Source organism: Rhopilema esculentum, chromosome 14 (assembly GCF_057945365.1).
Source record: "Rhopilema esculentum isolate cy_ngs chromosome 14, ASM5794536v1, whole genome shotgun sequence".
In the NCBI taxonomy this organism is placed as follows: domain Eukaryota; kingdom Metazoa; phylum Cnidaria; class Scyphozoa; order Rhizostomeae; family Rhizostomatidae; genus Rhopilema; species Rhopilema esculentum.
In genome coordinates, this window is record NC_142828.1 from 1947542 (window position 1) to 1974625 (window position 27084).

The 27084-nt window shown below is 35.5% G+C and overlaps 2 protein-coding genes across 4 annotated transcripts in view; one reads left to right on the forward strand and one right to left on the reverse strand.

Annotated features, from left to right (window-relative positions):
- The first annotated feature begins 16 nt into the window (after positions 1-16).
- On the forward strand, positions 17-26685 carry LOC135695867 (poly [ADP-ribose] polymerase tankyrase-2). 2 transcript variants are annotated; one of them, XM_065215060.2, is made up of 35 exons: positions 17-257; positions 2294-2362; positions 4548-4703; positions 5829-5924; positions 6453-6489; positions 7108-7183; positions 7352-7390; positions 7583-7677; positions 7801-7867; positions 9055-9125; positions 9769-9884; positions 10602-10723; positions 10874-10965; positions 11369-11447; positions 12022-12193; positions 12569-12648; positions 13108-13253; positions 13677-13743; positions 14030-14128; positions 14482-14622; positions 14753-14831; positions 15419-15528; positions 15690-15812; positions 16385-16450; positions 17069-17339; positions 18179-18264; positions 19564-19693; positions 20557-20657; positions 20965-21039; positions 21291-21347; positions 22241-22289; positions 22859-22936; positions 24143-24251; positions 25730-25886; positions 26414-26685. In XM_065215060.2, exons 1-35 carry the CDS (start codon positions 17-19, stop codon positions 26483-26485), a joined length of 3624 nt encoding a protein of 1207 aa, XP_065071132.2. In that variant the 3' UTR covers positions 26486-26685. The 2 variants fall into 2 exon arrangements, with proteins under 2 accessions (XP_065071132.2, XP_065071133.2); XM_065215061.2 differs by lacking the exon at positions 7352-7390.
- The window catches only part of LOC135695876 (tRNA (cytosine(72)-C(5))-methyltransferase NSUN6), a 5242-nt gene continuing 4640 nt past the window's right edge, over positions 26483-27084 (reverse strand). Inside the window, exon 10 of one of the 2 annotated variants that reach the window (XM_065215071.2) lies at positions 26483-26833. In XM_065215071.2, coding sequence (XP_065071143.2) covers positions 26636-26833 — 198 coding nt within the window. In that variant the 3' untranslated portion in view covers positions 26483-26635. The remainder of the gene's footprint in view (positions 26834-27084) is intronic. The other variant, XR_016144595.1, reaches the window with a different exon arrangement.

Consider the following 27084-nt stretch of genomic DNA (forward strand, 5'->3'; position numbering starts at 1 on the left):
TGGTTTCGCAAAAAAAATGGCCGGTGAATACAGCGATGGGCCTGTTCCCTCGTCAAATAACCGCAGCAGTAGCAGGAGAGATGTATTTAATGCATCTCGAGATGTTGTAGGTGATCCAGACGATAACAGAAGAGAACTTTTCGAAGCTTGTAGAACTGGAGATGTAAATAAAGTTGTCAGCTTGGTTCAAAATCGATGGAGCGTGAACATGAGGGACACGGCAGGAAGGAAATCAACCCCACTCCATTTCGCCGCAGGTAACAGAAGCTACCACTTCCTGTCAAACTAAATATCAAATGATTTTATTTAAGACTACCTGTGGCATTTTGAAGTTGTTTTCCGAATACTTTTATACTTTCTTATGCAATTTGATGTCATTTTGCCCGGAGGTTCGAAAAATTTTTAGAACTTTTTGCTGGTTTTGAATGGAAGTAAATTCCAAAGGGTAGTCGACTTTACTTTCGTCGAAAAAGGTTCAAGTTGGTACATTGTAAGGTGTAAGTTCAAGGTGTAAGTTTAGATTCTAATGAAGAAAAGAATACCCACAATAAATGTTTGAACAAAACTGGATGATGAAGCTAACGACTTAATATGTGGTTTGAGAACTATGTGAGCAATTTTTTGGCAATACAGAACTTGAAAATTGCTTTGAAAAAAGTAAACATTTTACAACATATTGGCTAAAAGCTTTTTCGCCTGATACTCCTCAGAGCATAAAACAGCAGAATTAAGGGTTAAAAAAAACATGATGAAAAATATATACCCAGTTGTGGATTGAAATAGGCCAATCAGAAAAATGCAAGCACAAGACTGGTATAGTTGATCAATCAGTGTCACGTGCCTAAAGAAAAATTACCACTGGAGTCCAAGAGGGAAAACGAAATCCTTCTGTCTACACAATAGCGGCTTTTTCGTTTGTATGTAGATCGACTCCAATACTGCTAGATGAAAGGACGACCGGGCTCTGCCAATTATAAAAAACATGTGGTCATTATAGAGTTTTGCACAATCTGGGTTGTCTAAAAGATGTTGACCGATGGCAGAATCACTTGTTTTAACAGTTTTATAGACCTACAAGATCAAGGAGGCTGTTCTCTTTGAGGGGCAGTTTTGTTTCTTATGTTGGAAGAAACAGCCAGAATCACCTCGGCACGTAAATTCATAAATAACGGAACATTTTTGTGTGACTATGTGACTGGAGAAATCAGTTAATGTGCAACTATGCTTGCAACTTACAGCATCAATAATAGTTGCTTGATGTGGTTAGCAAAAATCTATTGTAATTTATGGCTAATTCTTATGTAATTCTTGGCAGCCTTGCAGCTCTTTAAGATCTAACACCTAAGGACAGGCCAGTCAGGCTGCAGATTGAAGGGCTGTCAATAGAAGGGGTTTTAAAGGCCCCTTAGGTTTTCCACCAGAAGCTTTTCCATCAAATAGCTGTACCGCAATTAGGTCAGATTCTTTTTTAAGACTGCAATGAAAAAGTGTGTTATGAAAGTTCATCTGTACATATTTTAACTGGGATGAGCTCAACTGCATTACAAATATGCCTATTTGATAAACAAAAATTTAAGCAAACAGATTGACCTAACAGTTCAGGTCTAACTGCTTGATAAAAGAAGTTACGTACATGCTTGTGAAAGCTATAAATAAATGGAGACTTTCATTGTGATACAAACCAAGTGATCTAGATAGCCTTTTACTTGGATAATATATTTGATAAAATAAAGTGGAAAATAAGACCTGCAAATGTTATTTTGATACAGTTTTGCAGTCATCTGGCCATCCCCAACAAGTTTATGTGATTGCTATCCTTCTAAGACTTTTATGACTGACATACAGAAATGCTAAAATAATGGATATTAAACTGTATCTAAAGTATATATTTAAACTTTAAGCTGTATCTTAAGGCACTGCTCAATTTTGGAAGAGAAGCCAATTGAGACAGAGTGCTTTTTGTTTTAAGGGACTGTTCATCAAGATAAACAATGGGTAAACAAAGTAAATAAATGAATAAATCAGTAAATATTGAATAAACTGCAAATTGATTCTGCAACTAATATCTTCTGTTTATTTTTCATTCACTTAATTGCAGTTGAATTTGTACAGCAATTGGAAAGCAATAACATATTCTTTTTGTTTTTGTAAACCCTGTGATCAATATTGAGCTACTAGATGAGCTACCAGATCATAGATGTTTCATAGAAAGTCTTTTTTTTGGAAATAGATATTAAAGTTTGAATATTTTTGCAAAGTTTCATGGTTTTTTTTTAATTTTTTTTCTATCAAGGATTTGGCAGGAAAGACATTGTTGATTTCTTATTACAACATGGAGCAGATGTACATGCTAGAGATGATGGTATTTTCATTTTTTTAAAATATTTCAACCAACATGCAAATCAGAATTTTTTAGACACCTTCTAGTTGAAGCTACAGGTTTTTGGCTTGTTGCTCTTTCTTGGTAATCCTTAATTTTAATTATGAAATATTAAAAACAATATTATTGATAATATTTAAAAAAAGTGGCAAAGTATTGTCTGGTTCAACTTGTTAATGTACATGTCTAGAATTTTCCTAAAGCTTTTGCTAGGAAGCCACCTCTTAGGTAATCATAACTTTACTGTCATTTGTTCGTTTGAAAAGTCAGGTAGAAAGCAAAAGATATAAACTGTGGGCTCCCACAATTAGCCAAATGCATGCTAGAGATTTTAAGCAATTGCAGGCCTTCCTGGGGAAGGTGTGCGATCACACTTGCACGTGCTGGTACACGCCTCCTCACACTGAGAAGTGTGTTTAATCGCACGCCTATTTTCGGAATCATTTGTTTTTTTTTAACTAAAGCCCTGGAAACTAATAAGATGACAAAAAAACAAGAAATTGTTTTGTGTTTTTTATTTTGATGTGTTTTACTTGTCTTGTCCACCATACTGGGTCACCGTAATCATTTTGAAGAGCTACTGTGAAAACACTTGAATGCAGTCAAACACAGAACAAATTACCAGCATCAGGGCTAGTAGTAGTCAGGACAGAGCGCATTTTTAATAAGACCTGTGTTAGCATGCACATGTTTCTAAAATGCCATTTTCAAATGGTAAATTAAGGTAACTTTTTGAACAAAAGACTTCCAGTTTAGACAAGATTTGTGCCGTATTACTTCTTATCTGCACTCATAAATTTGGCAGCTTCAGTTAAAAAAGTAAAGGGGTCACAAAGAAGCTGGTCATATTCCTAAAATGGAACAACAATGATATTTTAAGGCTACACTATTTAAGCCCACAACAATAAGCAATATGTAAACAAGATTTGGTGCAAGTTGTGTGCGAAATATCAGATCATCAGGCATCCATCATTCTAAGGAGCTGCAGTTTTTATGTGGAAGCCTTTGCTGAAGGTCCATGGTGGAAAGCTTGTACGTTATTGGTTTTACGCCAGTGATTTCAGTATCCAGTTCCTATCGCCAGCTGGGTTAAAAATAAGCTGAGTGCAACGCAATGCTAAACAACCCTTCCCAGAAGGGCTTACACAATATGGCATGTTTGTCCGACGAGGATGTTCCATTCTTCCACAAATTATTCATTTTTTGTATCATTTTCATATGAAAATGAAAAATTTGGAAAGTGGCAGGTTGTAACAAAGGCATAAAATTTTCCAGGGTTACACTTTGAAACAGAACGGTAGCCCTTTGGATTCAAAAAGTGGGAAATCTGCAATATAATTGTTCTGTTTGAAGCATTTGCACTGAAATGTTTCATACCATTTTCAAATTGTACCATTTTCAAATCATACTGTTTTCAAATCTTGCCATTTTCAAATCGTGTCGTTTTCAAATCGTGCCATTTTCAAATCATGCCATTTTAAAAACTGTTTTCATATCCCTTTTCATGAAACACAATTGAAAGTTGGGGCCAAAATATTAATTTTATTTTCAAGGGTTTCTTGAAAACTGCCACCACGGTTTTCAAGAGGGATTGCTGGGAACTTCATCTAGAATATTTTCAGCATCAAATTTAGCGAAGATCCCTGGCAATATTCATAAGCTTTCCTTTACAGTTATACCACCATAAGCTTACCACAGATATTCATTGTTAAAGTTGTGTGGAAACTGAAGAAATGACTTCAGAATAGGATTTTTAAGGCTCTATATACTATGTGATTAAACCTTTGTTGAAGTAAGACAAAACTCCAATAGCACTCCATCACACGCACATGCCTAAAACAGTCTAGGGGTGCGAAATGCAACACTTGTGCTAATTTATTCCCAGGAAGGCCTGAATTGCATTTGAAGTAAAACTAGTTACCATATGCTTTATTTAGCCTTTTAGATAAATCACCCTGTTTCCAAACATGCAGTGCTATACCTCTGTTTTTCGGAGGTGCAGCAATAGTTAATTTTTGTAGTGGGTAATGATGAACTTTCTAACGAATTATTACAAAGTAAACTTTCTGACAAATTTAATGCTAGAGTTGGGGGGGGGGGGATTAAATCTCCCTGCCTCCAATCCAATGTGTCTTTGCTGTTAACTTCAGTTCATTATACTTTGTAGGTGGCCTGATACCTTTGCACAATGCATGCTCTTTTGGTCATGTTGAGGTCACTTTGCTGCTACTGCGACACAGTGCTGATGTTAATGCCAGGGACAATTGGAACTACACCCCATTGCATGAGGCAGCAATCAAAGGCAAAGTTGAAGTCTCTCTTGGTATGTTTATGGCTAAATCAGATTCTGATACTTAAGCAGTTTAACAGTTCAAAATATCTTGATATGATTGCAACCTCAAAGAGATGTTAAAGCTGAAATATTTGTAGGCAAAGAATTCACAGTATTGTGTGCTGTTTCATCTCTGCAAAAAATCATTTCAAATTGTGGAAAGCAACACTTTTTCTACAGAAATACCTTCATTTTTGCTGAGCCAAAATTATTCTTAAATCATTCTTAAGCAACACAATGTGAACATTTGGTAAGGAAAAAAAGAATGTTCAAATCTTTGTTATTGTCTCTCTCTATCATGAAAATTTTTAGAATATGAAAGAATATATGAGCATAATGCTAGATTGAGAAGTATATCAAACTTTCTGCAAAAAAGTCACACTCGTCTTCTTTGCTAAAACAGTCAGGTAGATAGAAAGTCAAAATGGTGAAGAAATTTGAGCCTTGCTTTAGTTTTATAAATAGTTTTGAAAGTCTTGAAATTTTTATGAATTTATTCTTACAAAGATAATGACTGTAGAAATGAACGCTGAAGTAATCTCATCTTTGGCATTCTTGTCTGTGGCCAGTTTTCATGATAGTCAAGCTTTTTTGATCCTTCTATCTTAAACCAGTGTTACCAGGATTGAAATGCAGTAGTGCAGTTTGAAATTGGACAGATTTTTGTTAATTTGCCACACATAAACCTAAAGAGAAAATCATACAGATGCAAATCATACAGAAGCTTTTTTTACAACTTTTTGTGATATCGAAAATAATTATGGCTTTGAAAAAAGCAAACTATTAAAAACATACTAAGGCATTTTGCCTACAGAGTATAAAGCATCATAATTATGATGAAAAGTTCTAAGCTAGGAAATATACACATGTTCCAGGTTTTTGATCAAAATATGCCAATCAGAAGCACCAGCACATGGCTTTTAAGAATCCCAAATCAATGCTGCTTATGGAGTCGAAGGGTGAACATGAACTCATTCTGTTGAAACAATAGTTGGTTTTCATATTTCTTTAGAGGGATTTGTAGCTGCTTGTTGCAACTGCGACTATGCCATGCTAAATATCCGAAATTTAGTTTTATACTATATGTGATTTTGCCAATGTTTTTTCATTCAACAGTCCTTCTTCAGCATGGAGCAGACCCCTCGATTCGGAACACAGATGGCAAGACAGCTTGTGACCTTGCAGACCCAGCTGCTAAACTTGTTTTAACAGGTCAGCTCAAGATAAACATAAATTAGAAAATACATCCCATCCACATTGACAAATTTTGCAGCCTTATGAGTGAAACAAATGTCAGATTAGATTTTTTGTGATTTTTTCCAGGTATTTTGGTCAATAATTTCACACACATATGTATTCCTGTAAGAAAGAACTGATCTCCATTCATGTATTTGCCTGGTGTTTGCTTTGATTCTGTACTCTTGTATTTTTGATGACATAAACCACACTGAACTACTTTTCTACTCTTTTTTTGCAATATGTAAAAATGCATTGTAACCAAATGCAAATAAGGATTCTTTCTTATTTTCATGGTTGCAGAGTTAGTTTTAAATAAGTTCAATGACCTTGAATCTTTATGTACTAGTTTCTTGGGATATAGTTTCTAGAACCAAAAGAAACATAGCTAGAATGACATGCAGACCCCTGAAATATGACCCTGTGAGACTGATTTTCTGATTGTTCAGGATGTATCATAAAGTCTCTTACCTAGTTAAGTTTTTCATCTTTCCTTGAACTTAGGCGAGTACAAAAAGGATGAACTACTTGAAGCAGCAAGGTAATAGATCATGCAAAGTTTTATTCATTATCAAGTCTTATTTGTGAATACAAGATTGCTTAAGCAAAAACATGACTTGATATTTGAGTTTGAATAGCATCATCTATCGTCATTTGGTGTCCTTTGTATAAATGTTAGATTTTGACTACAGAAAAAGTGGTGGGAATAAATCGTTTGTCGGATGCTTGGAGGTGTCCGTTATAGAAAGAGATGTATTTGAAAATATTCATTTGTATTCACTTCAAATGTACGCAAGGTTTGCATTAATTGATTCAATTTACAGTAAAACGTCAACAGGACATTGAAAGGCAGAGCTCTTTATGTTCTCACTGTAAGACTGTTTTCTTTTGAAAATTATATGGCTGATCAAAATGTTTCACCGATGGAAGCGGGCCAGGCTGATACTGTCTTTATCTATTGGCGACTTGTACAATTGATCATATTTTGGTAGCCCCGTAGAAATAAGTTTTCTTATTTACTTTTGAAATGATTTTACCGTATAAACATGTCAGTATTATCTTAAAGTTTATAACTTAGATGATTTTCAGCAGATGTGTTTGTAGCTGCTGAATTTTTCCAACGATTTTAAGTTTTATTACCTCTGTCTTTCTGCTCCAGGTCTGGATGTGAGGAGAAGATGAAGCTGTTGTTGACACCAATAAATGTGAATTGTCACGCAAGTGATGGTAGAAAGGTAGATGAAAATACTTTTGCCATTTTTTATTTTTCGTTTGGTAAGATATAAAAACAACTCATTGTTTGAATTTTTCTTTTGGCATGCAGTAGTAAAGTAATTATCTACTCCTTCCATAAATATGCCTACTAGTCATTTCAAAAACTTGACAAGAGAATATTTTTTCAGCTATCATGTTGGACGCAAATATATACATTTGTAGCCAAGGTACAAGAAAAATCCTATTTTCTTCTTTGGATACTGCCTTGAAAAATATAGTGTTATTTTGTATATTGCATATATTTATCGCATACATTGCAAAGAAAAGGGGGCGCTTTATTTGAAGCCTTTACAAACAAATTTCTTAATCACCTTGATTTTATTGTCCAAGATGTCGTTAAAATATGTTACATTTTCTAGTCAACTCCGTTACATTTGGCTGCCGGGTACAACCGTATCAAAATCGTCGAGATGCTGCTAAAAAGTGGAGCCGATGTGCACGCCAAGGACAAAGGGTAATGTCGTTTTAATGAAACTGAACATTTAGAAATGACCAATTGTTTTATTTCTTCAGAAATGACTCACCTGTGTATCTCAATTCACTGTTTTTGAGCAGAGTTTTATATTCTCCTTCGCAGAGGTCTTGTCCCCTTGCATAACGCTTGTTCATATGGACACTACGAAGTCACTGAGCTGCTTGTCAAGGTATGAATCTTAGTTGTTTGGGACTTTAAACGATTCGCCTTTCACCTCAACCTGGCAGTACCTATCGAAGTTGTGTTTCTATTCTAATCGTTTGCAGTTATTGCTATTTCTTCCTGTAAATTGCACACATCATTCAAGGCAGGGCACGAAACAATTTTTTTCCTTTATGCGACCAGACAAAAATCATGCATAAGTTTCCTGCAAGAATGGAAGCTACATTTGTTTTGTCTTCATGTTTTTTCTTTTGATGAACATGAAAGAAACAAAAGTGCCTCTTCCAAATTATATCTAATATAAGGTATATTTTAAAAAAATTCCTGCAGAACTTTATTCATGAAAAATTTTCATACCCTGATTCATGACCGCCCGGTCAAATGGTCGGGTGGGTTTTCATACCCTGATTCAAAGTTTGATTTGATTTTCAATTATTTATACAGGGTAATACATTCAGTAATGAAAAGATACTAACTGATTTACAATGTTCCCTGTCTGAAAACCTAAGCTAATTAACATACAACTAAATAACAAAGATAAACGAAAATAAATATACTGATATTCTGGTAAGGTAAAAAAATAAAATAAAAAAAGTTTGATGCTGTGTGTAACGGTTTGGTATTCGTATTTAATCAATTTTAGTAATATTCCCGTTGCGTGTTATAGTCACGTGTTCTGTCAATTCCTGTTGTGTTAGTGAACAACGCCTTTTTATGGCAATGTGTTTGTCTTTTAACATGTAGTGTGACGCTCCTATTGTCCTGTTAATTAGCTTTGTTTATGTTATTAGGTTATTAGTATGTGTTGATCACGATATGAGTTAGTCTTCTGATGAAAGCATTAGAGAAAACACCAGAGAACGAGTATCTTTTGTGCGTTACTTATTCGGGGCTTAGGCCCTTTGGCCTAGCCCATCCCTCAGCCAACGACCTGGTTCTTCACCGTCATAACAAGAACCCTGACCGTTACATGTGCAAGAACTCTAACACCCTTTGATTTTTCAGAGATTGTTTCAGCAACCCTGGACTTAACTATTGCTTCCCCAGTCTTTGCAACTGATATCCCTTCGTATCTGCTGTATAGCACCATAACCATCACCCCTCGGCCTCCTTTAGATGGAGCCTCAACCGCCACCCTCTAAGCGGGTAATGAAGATGCTAAATTTCCTCACGAACATCACGCTTTGTTTTTAGCATGGTGCTAGTGTGAATGCGATGGACCTTTGGCAGTTCACCCCCTTGCACGAGGCTGCTTCTAAGTCCAGGTAGGACAGTTCATTTATCCACATATTTTTTTTGCCTTTGATAATGCACGCAACTAATGTTTCTCGTGGATTGTTCTTCGTGATCTTGTATTGATCCTGCTCGCCGTTTTTATGGTTGTACTTCAACGCCAAATTTATAATGTCCTAAGAATGACATAGTTACTGCCTATCTATCTCTTGGCAAATTATATTATTTAAGTTATTAACTTAAAAAAAGCATGAAAGAGCGGAAACAGGTAGTCCGATTTTACATGATTCCGCTCTTCCGTGCTATTTTCAAATTTTTGCGGTACCAAAGGCTTATTCAATCATCAATGTGTGTACACATTTTTCTTTTTTAGTAAAATTTATTTAAGATCATAATTTCAGTTATAACTTCTACCCACCCCTTTCAACTTTTGGTAACATATTTCATCAGGACTAAAGATCTTGCTTATAAAAAAAGTTATTTTCCAGTTTAGAGCAACTTTCCGGTTTCAGCTCTTGGAAAGTGCCTTTGAGTTCTTAGAGCGTTGATGATAGTTTTGCTATTCAAACGGGAAATGGATTGGGTCTAAACAAATAGGAAATCCTGGTAGAACTTTTCTTCATTACAGTCTCATTCCATTGCTGGATCTAGCACAGTTGTACGTATCTTTTACAGAGTCGAGGTGTGTACGTTTTTGCTCAGTCACAATGCGGACCCAACAGTTGTAAACTGCCATTCCAAAAGTGCCATCGATGTAGCACCAACCCAAGAGCTGAAGGAGAAGTTATTCTGTGAGTTAGTCACATGATCACCGTATTCAGTTATGCTTCCTTTCAAAATGCTTGCCCAAGATTTTGATCGACCAAAGGTGTTGAGTATGTGAAATTTATTGGTCGAGACGTTTGCCCCCCCCCCCCTTATCTAAGTTAAGTTGTTTGTTTTTGGCACTTTTAATAGTTGCTTAATGAAGGTGGATAAAATAAAATGCTGAATTGTAGCTCTTATAATTAGTTTTTATTTCTGTTTGATTTTTGAGGACAAATGATAAAAAGGAAAGATTTTTAATTCTCTGGCAGACTTTTAAGAAAACCACCAAGAGCTGCACCGCAAAGAAGTGCTATGGGAGGCTTTGGTAGATAGACTCCGTATCATCCCGTGGAGTTGCAGTAAATAGTGAAAGAACCGATAGGGCCTATAAGACTCTCTTCTTTCCTTTTCACACGACCTCCCACATACATAGCCACTGACAGCCTAATGATTTGCCTGGTCGGCTTTGGGTCCTAATTCAGTCAAGCAGTACTGATTAGCGCTGATATGGAGCAAAACCGGATATGGAGCATCGTCTGTCTGAAGAGATAGTATTTTTCTTCTCTCCCTTTTTCTTCTCTCCCTTACACAGATTTTGGGGCTTTGTGTTCTGTTTTGGCGTTCTTGATTTTCCCTCTGCACTCAGTCTGCCTTTAGGTATTTCCTTTTCCCTTAATAATTCTAAACTTTTGTCACTTTAGTCGAATTTCGAGGCCATAGCTTCTTGGATGCTGTAAAATCCTGCGATATGGGAAGAGTGAAAAAAGCGTTTGCCCAAGACTTGCTGAATTTTCAACATCCTTACACGAACAACACAAGTTTGGTGAGTAATCTAATCAAATATATTTGTGCCGAGGAACTTTCTTCTTTCCATTTTCCACCAGATTACTGCGCCCTCAGTTTTTGTTTTGCACAACCTGGTGTCATTGAAATCAATTTTTCTTATTTAATCAAGTTTGTTTTAATTTTACAGCATTATTTGGCGATGTCAGATCACCAGAAGAGAAAAGCTGTTGTTGAGTTTTTGATCAGAAAGGGGGCTGATGTGAATGCGAAAAATAAAGAGTAAGTTTTTAAAGTATAAGTTTTTAAAGTGTTTATTATTGTAGAGTTAAGGGAAGATTCTGACTGCAGTACGATATAGATCTGTAGTCTTTATGTGAAAGATTTGGGGAAAAGTAGCTTGTTAGGTACGAGGAGCATAGGTTCCAAATCTTTGATTGGCTGAGCGACCAAAATTCTGCATACCTCATTAGCCACGTTTGTTGTCATATTCTTGATTTCTCATTGGCTAATGAGGTATGCAGAATTTCGGTCGCTCAGCCAATCAAAGATTTGGGACGTATGTTGGTACGAGGTCTATTCAGCCCTCATAATCACGTTAATGTACCCACTGATTAGTGATTGACTAATGCTTTGTTGTCATTGTGATGCATCTAAGCATTATAAAGTTTGTGATTCATTGTAGGAAGATAACACCCCTCCATATGGCAGCGGAAAACGGTCATTCGGACATGGTAACGTTGTTTCTGAAGAACGGAGCTGAGGTATGCCTAAATTGTACTGGCTGCAATGCTTTTCATATCTCTTAACTTTTGCTACAATCCTGCGAACAGATGTTGAGATAAACTTTAAGCACACGACTGGTAGCATCTTCAAATAGTGGAACATATAGCCCCTTAAATCCATTCAGAGTTAGAAGTCCCTTTTGTTAAGTATAGAGGAATCAACACTAAACGAAAGGGAGGAACGAAGAAAGTTAAATTCTATCCAGGATTGTAACGTTAGAATTCTCATTTTGTTTTCTGTGTTTTATTTTGTTCGATCTGTTAAGCGATAGAAGCTTAAAAAGAAAAATTGGGTAGATAAAACATCTTTTTATGAAACTTTTTGATAATCACGGTTCGATCAATAAATGACCATCGCATCATTTCTGGTAATTCAGTGCAACAGATCTTTGTTACTTAAATTTAAGAATAAAACGAAAAGATAGCTGTAGAATTTTTAATTTAGGAGTCAATGCTTTTGTCTTGTTGGTTCTCAATCACTTGTGAATTATTCTGTTTTCAATTTCTTAAACTGATGAATGAGCAAACGATGATTGATGCAATTTGGTTTCAGGTGAACTCGTTGGACAACCTTGGTCAAGCCCCACTGCATCGCAGTGCCAAGAATGGCCATGTAGCCATCTGCGAATTTTTATTAGACAATGGAGCTGATTCGGCTCTGAGCTCTCTCCAAGGCTACACCGCTGCACAAATATCCACAGATGCTGTGAAAGCCATTTTACAAGGTTCGGCCTTGTACATTGAATGTAAACCTTTGAATTGAGTGCCAATGGGTGCTATTCGCTTTAGCGTTTTAACTCCGTGTCTAGAAAAGGGGCATTTGTAGACATTAGCACCCCATCTTATGATAGGAAGAAAACATTGGAATATTTCACACTTGTTTTTATGATGCACCTTGGTTTTTTCTTGAAACACCTAAGCTCTTATGCAACAAGAATTATATTTTATTTTATCTTATCGTATAAACTTCTATCTTCCAGATAGTGTACTCTTATTTGGCTTTCTAATTAAATCCTTTGAACCCACGATACATAGATTGTCTGCTCAGTCTATACTTGTACAAATCTTTATTGACTGAAACTTCGATTCTCCCTTCTCAGCCTCACAAGAGCCAACTTCAAAAGACGCAGACAAACAGATATTGGAAGCAGCAAAATCTGGTGACATGGATATCCTAAAGGTGATTATTTACTTACCCTGAAAAATTACTTACTGCTTAGTCATTAAAACACTGTGAAAAGCCTGTTTGTTATGGCCCGTTGTATTAACCTGTGCAGCTTCTAATTGCAGACAGCACAGCATTGTTATACACCCACAGGGCAATTAGCCTAGGGCCCCAAACTTTGGTATTTTTTTCTTAACAATATTTCAAAACATACCAAGTTTGCTGCCTTGTGTTGCTTGCATTTTGATCGTTTGAAAAGTGAGAATATTTCTTATTGATAGGCAATGAATTTTCCAGAAAAAAGCTCCAGATAATATGTTTTATCTCTAAGCATATCTGATGGCGTAGTTTGCAAATACTTTAGACGCTAGAATTCTTTTAAGTGCTTCACCTTTTTATCCCAATGGCCCCATGACGTGGGCCCCTTTGCATATGCTAGTGGCAATAGCGATTATAACATTCATTATCTTGTAGAGCCTGGTGACGTCACAAAATGTAAACTGCCAAGACGTTGATGGGCGCCACTCCACTCCATTGCATTTTGCTGCTGGCTACAATCGACTCAATGTTGTCATGTTCTTATTGCAAAATGGAGCCGATGTTCACGCAAAGGACAAAGGGTAGGCAGATTTTGAATTTATGAACCTTTTTAACGGAATTACATTTCATAATTGCTAAGAATCCTCTTCATTCCGCAAGCATAATTTTAAAGAGTCTTCGGAAACCGAAAAAACCGATAACTAAAAGCACATTTCTCCATTTTTTACCTATATGTATAATGGAGTTTATAATAAACCAGGAGAGAATACAAAAATTATGGAATAAAGGGACGAGTATATAAATTATAATACGACTTTGCTTTTATGTCGCAATTTGTTAAATTCTAATGACCTTGTTATCTGTGTAGCATCTTTCACAAGGCAAGTGACTTTTAACCGATACCGTTTTGTTTTATGGTTGTAATAATACCATCTGGATGTAATATAGTCTCTTGAAGGACTTTCCTGGCTCATTCTTAACTGCTGTAACTCATTTATTTTCAGCGGCCTGGTGCCATTGCACAATGCGTGCTCTTATGGTCACTATGAGGTAGCAGAGCTTCTTGTCAAGGTATTCCTACGCTAAAATCTCATCTGATACAAAATTGCAAATCCAGTTTAATGCAGTGTTTTGTATGTCGTAGAATAAGACTTGATATATGTAGACCGCAAGAATCGACCTTGTACATGGAGTAATTTTATATTACCTGGTCAATAGAATGTCTTATTACTGCATTTGAAATTTCGCTTTTTACATTTTATTTATTGCAAATATCAGTCTGCCTGTCCGCTCATAAATTTCGTACTCAATCTAGGCTTATGTCACCATTTTGAATGTAAAAGTACTTCTTTTCCAGTATGGTGCTAATGTGAACGCATCGGATCTCTGGAAATTCACTCCTCTTCACGAGGCCGCCGCCAAAGGAAAATTTGACATTTGCAAACTCCTGCTTGGGGTATGAGCTTTTAACAAATATATACTTTTTCTTTAAGCATCAATAGACTTAGCTGCCTTTCTTTAAATCTTCCAGTATTGTTAGTTTGTATTCAATATTCTTAAACAGCTTTAGGTGCATTTTTAATAAGATTTCATTTTGGATTTATATTTGTCACCATCTAGCCTCAAAGATAGATTTTAGAACACTGAGGAGCTGTGCTTTTCAAGCAGTGTCTTTGTCCTCCCTCTCAATGGGACTATATACCAAGTGAACGCTTGCCCATGTCAGTTACTCGAAGCACAGACGCTTGGATTTTTCGTTCGCGACCCTTAATACTGAGCCATTCTTACAGTTGATTGCTTTTGTTACAGCATGGGGCAGATGCAAACAAGAAGAACAGAGATGGACACACACCTTTGGATCTTGTCAAAGAATGCTTCCCTGACGTCATCGATCTACTGCGGGGTGACGCTGCGTTGCTCGAAGCTGCCAAGAAAGGAAACATGCCGAAGGTAATAGCCCATCTCTAGATCTCCATTCCATATGGTTAATTGGTTTCGTCATTAAGAAAGGAATCACAAATAAATAACAGCATAATTGCAAATTAAACTATGTAAAGCTGCTTTCACTGTTTTGTCATAGGTAATGAAACTGGTCACGAGGGACAATATCAATTGTCGAGACACTCAAGGAAGGAACTCAACGCCTTTGCATTTAGCAGGTCTGTTTTTATTAATCTATTGGGTTCTTTATGTGTTGAATATTTCTCTCCTACCTCAACCATTGTAATTAGTGCAATTGCTTCTACAACTTACCCTTTTTATGCTTTCTAGTATGTTTTATATATTGTAACATTAGTTTGCTGTTTTATGTGTGAAAAGTAAAATAAGCTGCAATTAACAAGCCACTAATTAACTCACGAGCAAGTTCATCTGTTTTGATTTACTCTTTTTATATCAGAACTTGATAATTTCTGCCCAAACTAGACGTTCTTATTTTTAATATGATTTGAGGCTAGAGTGTTCATAAAACTGTATACCTAATTCAGATTGTTTCTAAGAATGCTAGATAACAGTTTTGCATGAAATTTTTAGTAGCACGGCTGATTAGTCGCTAAAATCTGCCCTGATTTGTCAACATGAGAGTTAATCGTTATGTTCTTACGATGTTTTTATTTTCTGGCAAATCGAACCTTGGTGTTTCTATATTGTGTTGACCTATAAAAAGAGCGATTTGTTAATTTTACGCAAAGATTTTATCAGAAAATTTTTCAAATAGTTGCCAATTATTTCAAATTGTTTTCCTCAGCTGGATACAATCATCTTGAGGTTGCGGAATTCTTGCTGGAAAAAGGTGCCGACGTGAACGCCCAAGATAAAGGAGGCCTAATTCCACTTCACAATGCATCTTCTTATGGGGTACGTTTGCACAATTTGATATTTTATTTACACAATGATACAAAAATACAACATAGTTACGTTTAAGGGGTCTATTAAACTATCTATAGGACCATTTCGTGAATTTCTTTGTTTCTTGTTGAATGCGATGATTTTATATAAAGTGCTTCTTTCGACCGTAGCATGTTGACATTGCTGCCTTGCTTATCAAATACAAGGGAAACGTTAACGCCACAGACAGATGGCTGTTTACTCCCTTACACGAAGCTGCTCAGAAAGGAAGGACACAGTTATGTGCTTTATTGGTGAGCTCATTTCACTCTTTTTTCCCAGTTGCCCCATAATTTGATTCTACTCGAATAGATAAACATGCTGCTGTAAGGTCTTAATTTGCAGCAATTGAAATTTGCACTGGGGCAGCCCCTTTAAACCTGCAAGTAATTCTCACAAAGACTGCCAAAATAAAATTGGCTTTGAAAAAGAAAACATTTTGAAACATGTTACTATAAGCTTTTCGTCTGACATCCTATTTCAATCCTCGACTGGGTATCTATAATTTCTAGCTTAGAGTTTTTCGATTTATGTTCTGACGTTTTATACTCTTAAGAGTGTCAGACGCCAGTTTCAGTAACATTTCTCAAAATGTTTGCTTTTTTCAAAGCTATTTATGAACTCTGTACCACAACAAAACTTCCAATACACCAGAAGCGCTGATCACCATATCAACCAACAACCCCATTTATTCATACCTCGTTAATTCCCTCCTTCCCTTTCCGTTTTGCATGCTTTATTTGGCATTCACTCTATTTGCTATTCAATGCTGATATTCTCCCTCACCCACCCTGTCTAACATTGACAGCAATTGTCTCTTTTTCAGCTGACCCACGGTGCAGACGCAAACCTAAAAAATCAGGAAGGACATACACCAGTGGATGTTGCAACGGTAACTCAGAGTTTGTTTTATTACCTTCTGTCTTAACTATTGTAACAACTGTGCCATAACGCTCTGTTTTAACGACTAGCAATTCTTATAATTGAAAAACTTTTCTTGCTGCCAAGATCAAAGATCTAAGGTATAGAAGGACCAATTTGGGAATTTACCTACCGTTGGAAGCAGTCATTTTTTTCTAGTTCACTATTTCACAAAAAAAAACAATTCAAACGAGAGGCATAGGCCATTGCATTCAGTATTTATATAAATTAGTTTTAAAATCTAGAACTAAAAAACACGGGATCGTCCTTTATCTCTTTTGCCAATTGCTGAATTTATGGGGCTCTTCCAATGTTACAGAATTACAGATTCAAATCAAAATCAAAATTACAGAATGTTCAGCTATGTTGCGATGTTTCATCATCTCATTACTTTGGCAAATCTCTTTACTGTGGCAGATCTGCATTTGTCATAAAATATGATTTTTTTCTCAAATACATTCGATCTCATTGTTTTTTCTTGCTTCTCAATATTTTATCCGCAAAAATGCAAATACTCCTTGAGGTCGGTTTCTGTTGTTTTTAAACACTAAATCATCAAGCAATAACAATATTTTTATCTTAAATACAGCAAGATGACGTAAAGATTCTTCTGCAAGACGCCATGACGAGCAAATCACAAGTAACTCAAATCCCTGCGAGGAAAGCGGCTGCCACCCCCTCCACTGTGAATCAACCAACCAGCCAGCCCTTGGCCGCTGCCGCAACATCAGCGAGCAGCAACGCCGGGCAACCGTGTATGATGCAGCCGTCTGCTGCAAACCAAAGCCTTTTGAAAGCCAATCCAGTTGGAGGGGCAAGTGACGCGGTGTCGGCAGTGAGGTCAAAGGTTGAGGCTGAAGGTAATTGTTTCTTGATAGTTGACTACATAAACTTTAATCATTATTTTGCCATATACTTGATTAACCATAGAGGCATTCGTACACAGACACATTTCCAGTCAACACCATCTTTCTATTGTCAAAGATAATCGATATCATAGTCAATAGAAAAAGCCCTGTTTTTGCCAAAGACGGTTATTTGGAAACTCTTACCAGGTCTCTGATTAAGGCACAACAAGTATCAGTAAACCCAAGATTTTACTGGGCGAATTAGGCTATTCTATATGGCTATTCTTGCATGTTCCAATCATTACGGTCTCGTTTTATTTTGGCATCACGGGAAGAGAGAGAGTTGAGCATAAGAACAATACAGCAAAAAAGTACGACTAAGGCAGAGAACAAGGTTACTTAGCGTTATGGCAAGGAGTTGTCACATAAGACCTTTACTTAGCTATCCATTTCTTTTGTTGATTTGTGCCAGCAAAATTCCATTTTCTTCCAACCTGTTTCTCGTTTGTAAACGCAGCACAAAAACGTTTTGTCGAAGAACCTATTATTTGCTTGAAAAGACTCGTAGGACAAATGGCCTTTAATACCTGGTGTTTGTTTATGCGATCTTTTGGCAAATACTGCTAACAATGTAGTGGTAACTCTTAAGTTGCCATTGCAGTGTCTCGCTACTACTACCTTCAAATGTTTAAATTATCCAACATCTCATAATATATGCGATTTTTAGTTGCCTAAAAGCTATGTTATTATGATGACCACGATGATTATTATGTCGCTATCCGTTTGATTAAGTGTGCTTGAGCTATCCCAAATGCTGTTTTTCATACTTTGTTTTAATGTGACTATTGCAGGTGAAAACTCAACAGAAGTTGACATTTTGGAGTTCCTGGCTTCTGCACAGTTGGAACATTTGAGAGAAATATTTGAGAAGGAAAAAGTACGATAATCTACCTTTTTCTGAAAAGACGTTTCTTTTTTTATTATAATAACAATTTTGAGAGAACACGAGCCGCAAAGTTGATCAAAAGCTAAGAGCAGATAAAGAACAAGCTGAGGCTGAGCTAATGCAATATTTCATCTCAAAAAGTGAAGTCTTTGCCATCTAGGAGTGCTTTTTCGGTGAATCTCCAAACTTGTCGGCAAATATAGAATGTCTCACTCACTTTGTTGGCAAAAGTGACTTGAACACCTCCCTAGAGCGCAATAGCTAGCCATTGCACTGTTTACACCCTAAAAATTTAAAAATAAATTAAGAAAAAGAACTTGTAATGTAATGCTATGTTATGTTATGTTATGTTATGTTGTGTTATGTTATGTTATGTTATGTTATGTTATGTTATGTTATGTTATGTTATGTTATGTTATGTTATGTTATGTTATGTTATGTTATGTTATGTTATGTTATGTTATGTTATGTTATGTTATGTTATTGTTGTGTTATTGTTATGTACCAGGGGCGACGCGCTTGGGTATTAAAGGTATTCATGAATACCAACTTTTTTTCAAACAAAGGCTTTTAATATGTTCCGAAATAAGAATCCAAGCAAAGCCCTATTTTTGTGCGGTACAATGCTATTACAAAGTGGGGCGAAGAAGCTTTATAAAAAACAGTGATCTTTACACCCTTGATTTTGTTTTGTTTTGATTTTGTCAGCGGCCAGCAGTCACAAAGTATTCAAGGGTCATCTTGAATACACCCGCATTGTTTTTGACTGACCCTGACGCCAGTCACAAGAGATAACTGTGGGGCTAAACAAAGAATTTTGAAAGCGAAGGTGTTCAGAACTTTTCCGAATACTTTAAGCGTACGCGTCCCCTTGTAGCTTGTATTTTCGCAACCGCATACTGCTTAGACAATTGCAAGTTTCAAAGTATGTTCAACACAAATAATCAGAACAAAAACAACTTATTCCGCTACACAAGATATTTAGCAAATAAACCATTCTATGTAAAACATTGAATGTATGATCTAAAGCGTACCACAAACGTTTTGGGTTTCTCGTTATTTTTTGTTGGACAAGAAGTAGTCTATCAAAACTATTTAGGCATCATTTTAGAAACCAATTTTGAGAATCCTTTTTAAAGGGCTATATAAAGGGCGTGGCATTGGGAATTTTATTTTATTTGGGTGTGGCATTTTATTGATTAGATTGTTAGTACCTTGATTACCTATTTAATATTGCTCCAAGCCGCTCCCGTTATAAACTAAACTGAAACAAAAGGCATCTTTTTTCAGATTACAATGGACGTGCTTGTTGACATGGGACATGAGGAACTCAAAGAAGTTGGCATTGTTGCCTACGGTCATCGACATAAACTGCTAAAGGCTGTTAAAGAAAGACTGGGAGTTGCAGGCTGTACAATCGGTAACTTTCATGGTCATTTTGGCGTTTACTAGCAATAGATGTCTAAAGTGATGACTTCACAAAAAATCGATTTTTGAATTTGTATCACATAACCTGACAAAGCGTCTTGGAATGCTACTTAATGTGAAAATCCAGCCAAATGTGTTAGGAATTGGCTGTGATAAGGCACAGGTTTTTCCAATTCAAACCACTGAAATCTGTTCTCTGTCCATACCTTCATGAACCAAGCCAACATAACAATAATCCGTTAGCAAACATCAAACATCTTTCATTGGCCACATCCTACGCAACTAATAGCATATTCAACCTAAATAACATAATTATAAAAAGAAATGTTATTATTAAATAAGGTTCATTTTCTCATCCATTTGAAGGCGAAACAAAATATATATTTCTTAACATTTCTTTCATTTGTGTTTTATGCACATTTTTTTGCTTATTCAAAACCCTACCAAATCTTTTATATTTTTCACTCTCTTTGATATTTTGAAAATAGCACGGCAAAGTGGAAACATGTCGTGCTATTTTCACACGTTTCTTGTTCACATGTATTAAAGTAACATGAGATGAAGAATTGCACGTATGATTGGTTCTTTGTTTCCGCTTTTCCGTGCTATTTTCAAACAATAAAAAGGGAGTGAAAAAATAGGTTGACCAGGAAAATGGATACACATCCGCATTTGGATATAAATACTGCTTACCCTTGGAAGTTTATTGGACAGTTTGGACATTTAGACGTTTAAATTGTCGTGTAGAAGGTCGGACGAAAAGTACTTTCGCTTGATGTTTTTTCCTTTTTTCCGTTCTTTTTCAAATTTTGCGGTACCAAATCCCTATCTTTTATCTTTTCTTGCCTATTACAGTTGGTGGTCCATTTCCTTCTGCTATCACTGGTGGTGGCAACGGAACGATATTACAAGAGCTGTCATCTTATGATAAAGATTTCATTTCTGTTTGCGATGAAGTAAGCCTTTGTTTTAGTTCCTACTTTTGAATTTACTTGGCCATATTTATTTTGTTATTAATGTCCATTATTGCCAACAATATACACCTACTATAAGAATGTATATTAAGGCCCTCATTCAAAGACTACAGACTTTCAAAGATGGGAATCAAATTGAACCGGCCGAATCACATTGTAATTTCTAAATCAAATTAGAATCTACTGTAATTGATTGTGCATAACTATATGTACATATCCACAAATTGTTTCAGGATATTAGAAGGTCAATGTTCGCGCATCGTTAATTGACTTTTACTTTCATCTGCAGATTCAGTCAACCATTGTGGAGCACAAAGACGGGGGTGCCGCTGGCGGTATTTTCAAATCTTATACAATCATAAAGGTGATTTATATGTTATTGTTGTTGTTGTTGATTTTGTTTCTGTTAGCTGCATCTGCTAAGTAAAATATCTGGTAGTGGGTGTCATGTTATTGATGTGACGATGAGTAATTGGAAAGGGCAGAATCCACCAACGACACAATACTGTATTTTATTATTAGAATTAAAGTTTTATCGTTGGTAGATTTTTCATTTGTTTTTTTATACCTTCTATTGGATATCGTGCTTTAATGTTTTAAACGATACCTTCTTAGGTGGAGAGGGTGATCAACAAGAAACTGTGGGAAAGATACGCTTTTCGACGCAGAGAAGTAAGTTTCTGTCTCTTGGACTGGTTAATTTTGTTAATTATTTTCTTTGAATGTACAGTTGTTTCTTGGAATCTCGAAGAATTTTGAAAATTGCTAAATTTTACGATCTACAGAGTTACAGTGGAATTAAATTTTATTCGTGTTGGGAATGTGCACGATTGGAATTTTGTAAATGGCTGCGCCATTACCCTGTTCCAATTTAATAGTCGTCTGATTAGGACGTATATTTGGTGTTATCTGCAGTTTATTAACTGTTTTCCGATTTAAATTGCTTTTGAAGAATCAGACATTTAAAGACGCTAAAACTTTTCGTCTTTTTATACTGTAACACTAAAAGCAAATGCAAAATTCAAATTGATTATTGTTAAGGTGGAGGAAAAAAACATGGCATTATCGAGTTGCTTCCTCACCAAATATTACAAATATTCCTGTCTTATAGTGAATTTAAAAAATACACTATAAATGCATAATGCAGCACCATACAACGCAATACAGTACAATATAGCACAATACAGCACTATACAGTACAAAATGTTTACGTCATCGTGGCAGGAACTTTTCGTCTGACACTCTTCAGTGTGTAAAACTGCAGAATATTGATCGAAATCTTGGAGCTAGGAAATGTATGTATATATACGGTTATGTATCGAGATAGGCCTATCAGAAACAGAAGCAGGAGACAGCTGGGTTTATGCATTTTTCGACCTATTTTCTGACGTATTGCATTCTGAAGAGTGTCAGACGAACAGTTCAAGTTTGTTTTATAGTGTCTGCTTTTTACAAAGCCAGTTTTAAAGTTTGAAATCTACCTGAAATTCGTCTTGAAGATTTTTATAATAAATTTTTAGCGTCATTTGATATATTTCTTAGACCATATTATTTTGTCGTTTTAGGTTGCTGAAAGCAATCACAACAATCCAAATGAGAGAATGCTCTTTCATGGTAAATTAGATACAAAATATAGTGCACTTTATCATTTATATAGCACAGCACCTTATAATTGCGCTGTAAAATTCCTTTTTTAAGTCTCTACAAACATAAAATGTCCTTTTTCAACTTATCAAAATGAGATATATGTAGTTTTTTCTAAAACGCTCCAATTTTAGGTCATTGTTTTATTTCATAAGGTATATCGTTCAAAGACAACGTATTTCTTAATAATTTTATACTTGTAATAATTCAGTGTAGTGAAAAGATTTTACCGAACACGATAGATTGATAAAACATCATTGATAACAAATCTTTATCGATAAAAAATCTTTATTTTTCATATGGGCCTTAAAATGTGCTTGGCAAGCTGCAATTAATTTTCTCTTTAAAAATTATTATTTCATCTAAACTGCAACTTTAGCTTATGCTGCTATTCTGTAGCTGTATTTTCAAATATTGAAAAAAAGTCATCTCAAAATACAAAGTTCTTGTTGTTAGTAGTTATACTAATCATCTTTGCCTGCCTGTTTTAAATCTAGTTACCTTTTGATCCTTTATCGCTCATACTTTTAATTTAAAAGGTTCGCCATTCGTCAATGCAATTGTTCAAAAAGGATTCGATGAGCGACATGCGTACATTGGAGGAATGTTTGGCGCAGGTGGGCATGGCTCCTCAAGTTCCCGTTATTTGCAATCTAATTATTCGTCACAAATTTAACCTTGACTCAAACGTTCTGTACCAAAATTTTCCTAGTTCAATTCATTCCTTTACTCACGTTCTTTGGTGTATAGAAAAAGACGGTTCTAAGTTACATCTTTGCTAAGGTCTCCCTTATGTCATCGAGCACTTTATGACGGACCGGTAAACCAGCAATTTTCGTTAGTTATTAATTTTTATATTTATTAGCTCCTTTATTTATTTTCTAAATTATTCATTTATTTGTTTATTCATTTATTTTTTCATGACAACTTCACTTTCAAATAATTAGCTTTAAATTATTTGTGATATAATTTTTGAGTAATGTTAAAGTCTCCCTCCAGTCAAAACTTGTCATTCCCTTTTACTAGCCAATCTTATAGAATTCAACCTGTTGATCACGAGTTCGTGTTTTGTTCTCAAATATTGTGTACAGTTTTTATGTTTCTAGTGCTTGCATATCGGCTACAGAATTTAATCCAGTAAATTTTCGGGTTGGTGACACTGCTACGCAGATTGGCGTCACGGTGTATTTTGGATGACCTCGCCTTCGTTTGTGAAGCCAGAAATTTGTAGGTCGGCGATTCGCAAAATGCGGATGCAAGTGTATACATTAGCTCTCAGTCGTTTCTATTATCGGATTTAGCAGACTGGGCTTCCTATAACGCCCAAGTCAAAATACTTGAAGGAGATTCCGAAAGGCTTAGGCCACAGTCAATTTACAGCGTACGGCTGAGCATGTCACAGTCGCACTCGAAATAGGTCTATCAAACTGACAGATTTGACGAAGTAGTATTCTTTTTAATCATCTCAACTAGTCTCTTATATAGATTGATCCGCCGTGGATGCTTTTAGACCTTACTTTAGACCCTTCAAATGTATAATATATTTCGAGCTAGTGAAAAATTAACCTCAAACAAAAGCTGAACATTGAGACAGGGGCAATTTTTGTCTTGAAAAGAGGCAACTTTTCTGCTTTTTAACTTAATATTGAGTCAGCATCTTTCAACGATAACAGTGTTATTATCCTACAGAAATGTTTAATTCGATAAAAATGAAATAAAATTTTGGCTGGAGAGGCTCCTTATAATGGTTGTTGCGATAATTGGCTTTATTGCAAGAGGGGACTTTTGACTTGCTCTTTTCAATCATTCTATTTTCGTCCCAGGCATATACTTCGCAGAACACTCTAGTAAGAGCAACCAATATGTTTATGGGATAGGTGGAGGATCTGGCTGCCCATTGCACAAAGATCGGTCTTGCTATGAGTGTCACAGGTATGTTTTTTAAGAACTCGATGCTTCAGAGCATCTTTCAGTCCGTTTGTTTGATTAAAATGCAGACCCAGTTGTTGGCAATTGTTCAATTGGTCGATTAAATCTGATTGATCCCATTTAATGGAATCATTTTTCAGGTAACGTAAGCTATACTCTGGTGACACTGAGGCAGCATCGGTTTCCTTTGGTCTTTGATTGACACAGATAACAACGCATTAATCCTGCAGCTGTTGTGCAAAAGTTGAACCAGTTTAACTTGTTATTCCAGTCGCCAACAGAAGCATTTTCCTGGCCAACCTATTGTGCCTTGTAAATTGCATTTGTAAATGAAAGAAATTCAAATCCAATATTTAATCCAATTGAATTTAATTCATAGCTTGTATTAATTTATTACAAACAAAACACAATGACTACTGTTAACAAGATAGAAAGTTGGTAAGAAAATACCATTAAGTTAATCATGAATTTAAAAACATTAAAATGCTGCCACCTGCCTGACATGTAGAAGAAGCTTGCAAGTGCCATCGGGCCAAATATCTCTGACATCAGTGCTCTTAGAGGCACTATTTATCTCCACAATCTCGCCAGTCAACAATAGGCTCTGTATAACCCATGTATGATTCTTAAAATGTTGAGAATCAGTATGTTGCCGACTGGAAATGTAACAATAGGTCTATTGTATTGTCCAACCAATGGAAGTTTGAATGGCCATTGAAATACCTTGAAATATGAAATCTGGTATTGAAAAGTCATAGAAATAAGTTTGTGTTCATCGAAAAACAAAGTTTTGTTTTTTTCTGCTGTTTTTATGTCAAGAGTGATAGATCATTCCAATTTTTTAACCTTGGAATTCTAGATTTCTAACACTTCATAGTTATGGAGAAAAGATGTTTTGTTAAAATATTCATGAAATAAATAAGAATGTTTCTTTGAAAACTATTAGAAATAAGTTTACATTTTGTAGACAAAAGAGTTCGTTTTTACCTTAAGACTCCATTGGTAACATTCTCAATAAGCAAACAGCACTAATTGGACAACCTCAACAGAGCTTGCGTTTCTAATTGGCCTATTTCGATCCAGAAATGGATATGTATATATTTCCTAGCGTAGAGTTTTCGGTCTATGTTCTGATGTTTTAAACTCTGAAGAGTGTCAGACGAGAAGCTTTAGTTTACTCAAATGTTTACTTTTTCAAAGCAATTTTCAAGTAATGAATATCCTTGATTAAAGAATGCAAAAAGCAATGACCTCATATGAAAGAAGCTAAAAATGCAAAATGTATTAACATTTAATCAGAAACTCTTTGTACAGCAAATATGCTCTGATCCTTTGAAAAAAACAAACATTTACAATTCTTTTTCAAAGTCATTTCAAATTTTTTTCCCACCAAAAAATTATTCCCATATGCCTTTATGGGTCCCATTAATTTACTTCTCCTCTAAGTTTTTGCGCTTACCTAGCCTTTTGTTTTTTTAAAGGCAAATCATCCTAAGCAGAGTGACACTGGGTAAGCCCTTTTTCCAATTCACGGCTGTAAAGATGGCACATGCACCACCAGGCCACCACTCTGTTATTGGAAAGCCGAATGCTGGAGGCCTCTCTTATCCAGAATATGTTGTGTACCGGGGAGAGCAGGTAAATGCTAGTTTTCAACTAGGAGTATTGCAAGAATTTTTTAATAGAATATTTCTTATTTTCCTATCAATTCTTTCACTCTTCTTTTCCTATAACCATGCTTAATCATGCTCAATGGAATTAAAGCAGTATGAGATCATCAAAAACTATCTTCTAGCCTCTCTCTGCCTGACCTATGTAGCCTCTTCCCTAAAGTATGGAGTGCTTAATGCTGTGGAGAAACACTAGCTACCTTGCCTTATTACTAAATTGTTTCAAAGATGATAAATTGATACAAAACTGGCTAACTACACAGCTTTGAAAAAGCAACAAATCATTATGAAATTGTTATGAGTTACCAGACATTCAATAAAATTATGTCCTTTGACACAGCTAAATTCCAATTCAAATTAAATGACTTTTTTGGTAGATTCTCTTTGAAACTGGTAACTGTTGTGTTTAGTTTTTAAGTAAAGTTGGGCAATGCTTTAAAATATAGTACCTGCACCATTCTCAGTTTAAATTTGACTATTTATTCTTTGTTCTAGGCATATCCAGAGTATTTGATAACATACAAAATAGATAGAATGGAAACACCAAAAGAACCAACAAGTGACTGAGGTTGATAAAATGAAAGTGTCTGCTTTTAAATGTTGCTATTACTAGGCTATATTACATGTGTACAAATTCAAGGAAAATTTATTAGAGGAAATTGTAGTCATAACTACACTAATTTTTCAAAGTGATAAATAATAAAAAATATGTTTGACTCAGCATGTGATATCATCAGATTTGATGAATTTTGCAATGAAAAAGCCAATTGTGTCCTTGTTCACTGAAAGAAAGTCTTCAGATTTAAAGCAATCTTTTGTTATAGAGATAAGACATGGATCAAAACGTTGCACTAACAAACAATGTACTTCGGAAAGATTGTGGCCAGCAATGCCTGTTCCACCAAGATGCAGTTTCTTGAAATAAATACAAAAGAGAAAATCAAGAACATAATTTAATTCTAAAAAATGTCTAGAGATTCTCTAAGAAAATTTTATTTTTAATTTGAGTAAGATATATTGAATTTCACTCCTGAATGTTTATTAGTAATTGGCTGCCTACTTTTTATGCTGCAGCAATCTTACTTAAAAACTAGGTTTTTATGGTGCAGAAGTGTATTTATTGTCTAGCTTGATGATATTTTTCAATCCATTTTGAATGAACTTAT

Excerpts from the sequence above, each read along its gene's own strand:
- LOC135695867 (XM_065215060.2), top strand. The coding sequence starts at position 17 with ATGGCCGGTGAATACAGCGATGGGCCTGTTCCCTCGTCAAATAACCGC. Across the intron at positions 18,265-19,563 it reads AAATATTTGAGAAGGAAAAA|ATTACAATGGACGTGCTTGT; the intron begins GTACGATAATCT and ends ATCTTTTTTCAG. Across the intron at positions 22,290-22,858 it reads TGAGAGAATGCTCTTTCATG|GTTCGCCATTCGTCAATGCA; the intron begins GTAAATTAGATA and ends TTAATTTAAAAG.